Raw genomic sequence first — 7,781 nt, 5'->3', positions numbered from 1 at the left:
TACTTTTAAGCCTTATCTTGCATAGCAAGTGGCGGCACACATCCACTCATCTTCAAGGTTGCCATGGCTTCTAGCCTAGCCTTGTAGTGGCGTGCTTCTCACATTTTTACCATTTCTTTCCTTTCCATTTTATGTTTTCTTCTTCCTTTAATTGTTCTTGGTTTTCTATGGTTTATGTGCTTTCCATTTCCTTTTTGTTTTGAATCAATCCATCATCTTCTTCTCTTGAGCTTTGTGAAAGGAACCTTCACATCTAGATAGCTTGTTATCTTAATGTCCAGTGGGGATTTCGCTTAGCTTTCTTAATCAACTCACACCATATTCAATAATATTAAAAAGGAACAAGATAATCCTTCATCATTTGGTATCTAGAGCCTAGGTTATCTTGAATATGGTGTTTTTCATGTTCTAACCTTGTCTTGTTGTAGCTATCTTGGTATGGTTCAAATCCACTTCCATGACACACAAAAAAAGTGCTGGCAGAAAACTTGACGATTTTAAAACATTAAACTGCACCAGCTCAGCGGTCCAAAAATTATGTTTTTGGTGTCAAAAGAAAGCTCTATGAGTCTAGTTTCCAGAAAAAAAAGAACCAACGCATTTGGAGTTATGTGGAGAAAGTTATGATCAAATTAGTGAGCAAATTTGGTGGGAGGTGAAGGGTTTTGGCTAAGTTCTTTAAATAGTAGTGGATTCACTTGTCATTTTTCGTTGCTCTTAGTTCCTAGTTTCGTTGTGCTTGCTGTGTTGCTGCTTGGGCGTTTGTTGGTGTTTGTGTGCCGTCTTCTATTTGACCGGCTTTGAGGTATGTCGACTACGTCTTCTAGTGGTTCGAATTGTGGTGATTCGGGGGAAAGTTTTGGTGGACTACAATTAGAGTTCTTGAGTTTGTCGGAGACGTTGCATGTTGAGGTTGAGCGGGAGGTGCGTGAAGATCCGGCTAATGAACATGTGGAGTCGCTCTGGCTGAGAAGGGGTGGGTACGAGTGGGTGGCTGAGGGGGTGAGGTTGTGCTCTTCAAAGTATCGTTGGTCTAGGTTGCTTAGATCTTGGATGAACATCATCTATCTGTTTGAAAGGGGTGCGGATCCTAATATGGTGGCTATTGAGAGGGTGAGTGCTGTGGAGGCTGTGTGCCATGGTTGCGAGGGGTTGGAAGGTGATTTTTTCTACATGTACGCGTGCATGTTCACAAAGCTTCATGTTCGGTTGCCATTAGACGAGTTCACGATGGGGGTTCTGCGGCTGTTAAATGTTGCGCTGACGCAGTTGCATCCTAACAGTTGGGGGAGTTTGCAAGCTTTTCGGCTGATTTGTAAGGCGCTTTATTTGACGCCGACTCCCGAGAGGTTTTTGTACTTTTACGTCACGCGTCCAAGGGATCCGCTGTCATGGGTGTCTTTGGTCGGCAGGGCGAAGATTAGCTTGTTAGATGGCTTCACGCAGTCATTTAAGAAGTTTAAGGATGGGTTCTTTCGAGTGCGGGTGTTGCCTGCCGGGAGGTTGTTATATTATGATGATAGAGGGCGGCCCAAATTTCCCTTTTATTGGACGAGAGCGCCGACGTGTAGGGATGCGTTGGCTAAGGAGGCCTTGGATGTGGATAGCCAGAGAGTGGTGGAGGTGTTGGAGATGTTGCCGGTTAGGGTGCCGGGGAAATGGGTTGTTTGCTGTTATTTGACGGACAATCCTGGTCACGACTTATGCGGTATGTTTTGATATTGTTGTTGGTTCTGTGTTGGACTAATCTGAAAATTTGGGTTTTGTTCAGGTGTGATGGCTCACCACGTGAAAAAGGTTGGTGGAGAAGTGGACCTATTTGCCAAGATTAGAGACCAGATGGCGAATGCCGCGAAGGGGGAGGGGCAGTCGCAGGCTCCGAATCTCGCGGGTCCGGTTGTGGATACTTACCGACCTCCTGTTGCCAAGAGACTGGCTCCTTCTAAGATGAAGGGGGTTGGGAAGGACCGTAAGAGGTTGAGGGCTCTTGCGAAGACTGGAGGTGTTGGGTCGAGTGGGTCGAGCAATCCTGATCTTGGCGGCTTTGAGAAAACGAAGATTCAAATGAGGAAGGGGGTGGAGCTCAAGTTGAGTGACGAGGAGGTGGCGGTCGTGGAGGCTGCTGATCCGGGGTTGACTATGCGGGCTATGAGTGAGTATTTGGCGCGTGGTATGGTGTTAAGTCGGCGGGTGGTGACTTTGCTGTAGGAGGAGCTGGCTGTGGGTGATAAGAAAAAATTGGCCGAGGAAGTTGCTGCATTGAAGGTCCAGAGGGATCGCGAACAAGTGGCGTGGGCGGATGAGAAGATGAAGTTGGAGGCTGAGGTGAAGAAATTGAAGGGGAGTGTTGTGGGTTAGGAGAAAAAATTGAAGGCTAAGTAGGTGGAGTTGGATGGGGTGAATGCCGCCAAAGGCGCTGCTGTTGAAGAAGCTGCTAGCGAAGTGTTTGGTCTTCAGCAGGCCGTGTATAATGAACACGTTAATGGTTTCCAGAAGGCCTTGAGGCAAGCCGAGTTCTTGTATCGGGAAGTGTCTGTGACGGACTGCCACTTTAACATAAATCTGGATGTGTATGATGACAGCATGTTGGATGTTGCAGAAATTAGCCGGCTCAAAGCTGAGAAGGAGGTGGCCACAATTGCAAATGAGGATACCGTGATGACGACTCCAGTAGCCACCACGGTTGATGGGGTGGTGGGGCAGGTGGAGGTTGCCGACGAGGAAGCCGAGGGCGCGGAAGAGGACGCAGCGAGTGAGGAGGTGGATCAAGCTGAAGAGTAACATTAGTGTAGATATTGGGGGCGAGGACGCCGAAACTTGTTTTGTTTGTTTTTTGTACGATCATGGGGACAGATTATAATTTGTTTTGTCGGCGTGTTGCCGGTTTGCTTTTAGGGCGAATGTGCCTGCATGGAATCCTGGGGACCGAAATATTATCATTGTGCTAGTTAGGCATGGTAAATTTAATTTCAAAGTGCGGTAACATGCGCTTTTTTGATTTATTGGCGTGTGTTTGTTAAATCACGCGGTGCTTGCGTTAGCGGCCGGCCACGGTTGCGGTTATCGACCGACGATAATTTGGATTGGCGGGTAGGATTGTTTACCTTTTTTCGCTTAGCGGCACAGGACTTGGAGTATTGGCTAGGAATAGTTAATTCGTTCGACCAGCGGCATTCAAGAATAGTGGCTGGGAATTAGTTCGTTCGACTAGCGGCACTTAGAGTAGTGGCTGGGAGTTAATTTGTTCGACTAGCGGCACTTAGAGTAGTGGCTGGGAGTTAGTTCGTTCGACCAGCGACACTTAGAGTAGTAGTTGGGAGTTAGTTCGTTCGACCAGCGGCACTTAGAGTAGTGGCTGGGAGTTAATTCGTTCGACCAGCGGCACTTAGAGTAGTGGCTGGGAGTTGTTGTGAATAAGATATGCATAAACTTGTATTTCATTGATAGGTGATGCCTCATTAAAACCTTCCCGGCTAAAACCCTCCTTAGGGAAAAATGCCGGAGTAGGAAAAAGTGCATCGGATTACAAGTGTGGTTCAACTAAAATAGAATTTGAGGTGGGAGATGTTCCAAGTGTTGGGAAGCGGCTCTCCGGATAGTTTTTCCAGGCGATAGGCTCCCTTGCCGACCTCTTTAAGTACTCGGAAAGGTCCTTCCCAGTTGGGTGAGAACTTGCCTTCGTGCTTGTGGGCTTTGCTGGCCATTCTCCACACGAGGTCCCCTTTGTGAAAAAAACGCGGTTTCAGCTTGGAGTTGTATCTTCTTGCTGCCCTCAATTTGGTCGCTAAGTCCTGGATTCGTCCCTTTTCTCTTGTCTCGTAAAGAAGATCGAGGTGTGTAGCCATGCAGTCAGCATTTAACTGTGTGTCGTGGTGTTGTTATCGGATTGAGGGTTCCCCGATTTCTATCGGAATGACGACGTCTGTTCCGTACACTAGAGTATATGGTGCTTCGTGGGTCGAAGATTGGGGGGTGCACCTATATGCCCATAGTACTTCGAGCAATTCATCTGGCCATTTGCCTTTGGCTCCATCTAAGCGTTTCTTTAATTGCCCAAGGATGATCTTGTTGGCGACCTCAGCTTGGCCATTGGTTTGAGGGTGTTCGACGGAGCTTGTTATGTGGGTAATGTTCAGGTTGCGGTAGAAGTCGGCGAGGCCCTTGTCTATGAACTGGCGACCATTGTCGGTTATGATTGTGTGGGGGATTCCGTAGCGGCAGATGATGGTTTTCCAAACGAAGCGCTGGACTTGGTTGGTCGTGATGGTGGCTAATGGTTCTGCTTCGATCCACTTGGAGAAGTAGTCGACCGCAACGAGAAGGAACTTGACCTGTCCATTCCCCATTTTGAGAATGAGCATGGTGAGGAGACGTGGTGTAATTCTTCCTGGTGCATGTGTGTTATCGGTCCGTGTTTTTGGCATTGAACGCATTTTTGGACGTATGTGGTGCAGTCTTCTTCCATTGTGGGCCAGTAATAACAGGCGCGTAATATCCTAGCGGCTATGGTTTTGGGTCCTGAGTGGTAGCCGCAGATGCCTTGGTGTATTTCTTGTATGATATAGTTGGCTTTTTCTCTGGTTATGTACTTGAGTAAGGGCTTGCTGAAGCCTTTTCTGAATAGTTCGCCCCCAATTAGGGTGTATCGCGCGCTTTCCGGACCCATCCTTTTTCTTCGTTCGGCGGGGTGACTCCTGATTCTAAGTATTTGATGAAAGGTTCCATCCAGGTGTTAGTGGCAGTAATGTTTAAGCATTGGTTTTGCTGGTCAATGGAGGGTGTAGCTAGGGTGTGCTGGAGGAGTGACTTGTAACGGCCTTTGTTTTTGGTACTTGCGAGCTTTGAGAGAATGTCTGCCCGGGTATTGTCGCTTCGTGGGACGTGTTTAATTTGGAAAGTGTCGAAGTGCTCGGTCAGGGATACTGCCATGTGGTAGTATTGTGCGAGGGTGGGATCTTTGATTTGGTAGTCGCCATTGAGGTGTCCTACGGTGAGCTTTGAGTCTGTCTTGCATAGGAGTTTACGCGCGCCGACGTCTCGTGCTAAGTTGAGGCCGGCGATGATGGCTTCGTACTCAGCTTGATTGTTGGATGTTTTGAAGGTGAAACGTAGAAATTGTTCTATGAGGATGTTGCCGGGTCCTTCTAGTACTATTCCGGCGCCGGCTCCCAGCGGGTTTGAGGAGCCGTCTACGTGCATGGTCCACCAGGTGTCATGGGGGGCTTGCTCTTGAAGGTCGTTGGCGAAGTCTGCTAGGCACTGTGCTCGGATAGGTCCATGCGATTCGTAGTGGATAGTAAATTTTGACAGTTCGATGGCCCAAGAGGATAGCCGACCTTCTAAATCGGGTTTTTGCAGGATTTTCTGTATAGGATGGACCGTTCTGATGATGATCGTGTGTGATTGGAAGTATGGTCGCAGATGACATGTTGTTGTTATGATTGCAAGGGCTGCCTTCTCCACCATTTGATATCGTGTTTCTGGGTCTTGGAGGATGCGGCTTGTAAAGTATATTGGATGTTGGGTGTTGTCCCTTTCTTGGATGTAAAGTATCATTGGTTTGGTTTTTTCCGCCAGCTTCGGGAGGAAGCGCGAGATGGCGGTTAGTCTGCCCACTAGGCGCTGCACCTCTTTGATATTCGCGGGGCTTCTCATGTCGATGATGGTTTGACATTTTTCGGGGTTGGCCTCAATCCCTCGCTGCGTGAGCATGAAGCCTAGAAACTTCCCGCCATCTACTCCGAATGTGCATTTTTCGGGGTTGACTCTAATGTTGTATGTGCACAAGGCTTTCAAGACTTGCGCTAGGTCCGCGAAGTGCTGTTGCGCGTTGGGGGACTTGACGATGATGTCGTCTACATATACCTCTATCGTCTTGCCCAGGAGTGGCTGGAAAACTCTATCCATCAATCGTTGGTATGTAGCGCCGGCGTTTTTGAGACCAAAGGGCATGACTTTGTAGTAAAGGTTGGCCTCCTCGATTATGAACACGGTTTTGATTTTGCCATCGTCAGCCATGGGTATTTGGTTGTAGCCGGAATAAGCGTCTAGGAAGCTCAGTATGGCATGCCCCGCGGCCCCATCGACGAGCCTGTCTATGCTGGGCAATGGGTAAGCATCCCGGGGGCAGGCCTTGTTCAGGTCCGTGTAATCTACACACATGCGCTAGTTCCCATTGGGTTTCTTGACTAGCACCACGTTGGCGAGCCAGGTCGTGTATTAGGCTTCACCGACAAAGCCGGCCTGTTTTAGCTTTTTGGCCTCTACTATAGCTGCTTGCCTCCTTTTTTTCTGTGAGACGGGTTTTGCATTTGGGAAAACAGATAGCCGGTGGGCGGCTATTCTAGGGTGAACACCGGGGAGATCGGCTGCCAACCAGGCGAAGAGGTCAGCATTTTGTCTTAGCACTTGCTCGATGTGGCCCTCCTCTCCTTCGGGAAGGGAAGCTCCCACTTGGACGAAATGGCCTTGTTGTTTGAGTGGAAGTTGCCTTGTTTCCCCCACGGGTTCGAGGCGTGCTTCGGAGTTTATTCTGGGGTCTAAGTCATCGCCGTTCAGGGTGGTGTGGGCTTGGGATTGTTCAACATTGTGGGTTATCAGGGGTGGGAGTGGGAGTTTCAGGCTTGCCATGTAGCATTCTCTGGCTGCACGTTGGTCGCCATGTACTGTGATGATGTCGCCCTCCGGGGATGGAAACTTCATTGCAAGGTGCGGGGTGGATACTATGGCACCCAGCGCGTTGATGGATGGACGGCCAAGGAGGATGTTGTAGGACGTGTGGGCGTCGACGACCAAGTAGCGAATGGGAATGGTTTTGGTTTGTCTTCCCTCTCCGAACGTTGTGTGAAGGTCGATGTACCCTTTGGTGGGGACTCTCTCGCCTGAGAATCCGTATATGGGCTCATTATGAGGGGTTAATTCAGCGAGGGGTATTTGCATCTTGTTGAATGTTTTCCAATACAAGATGTCTACGGAGCTCCCTTGATCAACGAGAACCTTCTTTACTGCGAAGTTCTCGACTTCCACAGTTACGACCATGGGGTCGTCTTGGTTGGGGTCGGTTCCCTAGAAATCGGAGTCTGAGAAAGTGATGGACGACATTCTTCTTTGCGTTCGTTTGGATACTACGTGTATTTGCTGGACGGCTCTCAGGTGCCTCTTTCTCGATGAGGAGGACCTCCCTCCTCCTGCGAATCCCCCTGATATTGTGTTGATCGTTCCTCGTAGGGGGGGCTTGTCATCTGCTCGTCGCGGTTGCGGCTACGGCGATTCCCTTTGTTCTGCGTTCTGTGCTCTGGCTGGCTCTCTCCTGGGTTCTCTGCGCTCGGTTCTTTGGTCATTACATCACTCGGCTCACCTGTTATCGTTCCTGTCGTAGCGGGGTCTGGGGGGACCTGCCCCGATTTCTCTTATATAGTGCCTTAGATGTCCGGCTCGGATGAGTACCTCTATTTTGTCTCGTAGGGTGTCGCATTCATCGGTGGTGTGGCCATTGTTGCGGTGGTAGTGACAATACTTGCTCAAATCTGCGTTGGGCGGGTTGTGATACTTCCTGGGTGGGGGAAGGAGTTCTGGTTGTAGGACTTCATCAAGTATGCGGGACCGGGGTGCGTTGAGGGGGGCATAATTCGAGAATTTTGCTGGTCTGCGTTCTGAGGGACGGTTATGGTCCCGTGGGATGGGCTCTGTGTTGGTCCTCTTGGTTTCTGTCTGCGCTGGGGCGGGTTGGGCGTTGTTCTGGTAACGTCTCATGTCTTCGACCCTTATAAACATGGCCGCTC

At 49.4% G+C, this 7,781-nt stretch overlaps 1 protein-coding gene across 1 annotated transcript; it reads right to left on the bottom strand.

The window, feature by feature from the left end:
- Positions 1–6,219: 6,219 nt before the first annotated feature.
- LOC146887750 (uncharacterized) lies at positions 6,220–7,038 on the bottom strand. Its single transcript, XM_085670363.1, has one exon. It carries the CDS (start codon positions 7,036–7,038, stop codon positions 6,220–6,222), a length of 819 nt encoding a protein of 272 aa, XP_085526489.1.
- Positions 7,039–7,781: the final 743 nt, after the last annotated feature.

Source organism: Vigna unguiculata, chromosome 3 (assembly GCF_037176805.1).
Source record: "Vigna unguiculata cultivar grain cowpea cultivar isolate G323 ecotype 2 chromosome 3, ASM3717680v1, whole genome shotgun sequence".
Classification (NCBI taxonomy): domain Eukaryota; kingdom Viridiplantae; phylum Streptophyta; class Magnoliopsida; order Fabales; family Fabaceae; genus Vigna; species Vigna unguiculata.
The sequence above is the reverse complement of the archived record's forward strand: the minus strand, read 5'-3'. Positions and strand labels throughout refer to the sequence as shown.

Excerpts from the sequence above, each read along its gene's own strand:
- LOC146887750 (XM_085670363.1), bottom strand. The coding sequence starts at position 7,038 with ATGGTCGTAACTGTGGAAGTCGAGAACTTCGCAGTAAAGAAGGTTCTC.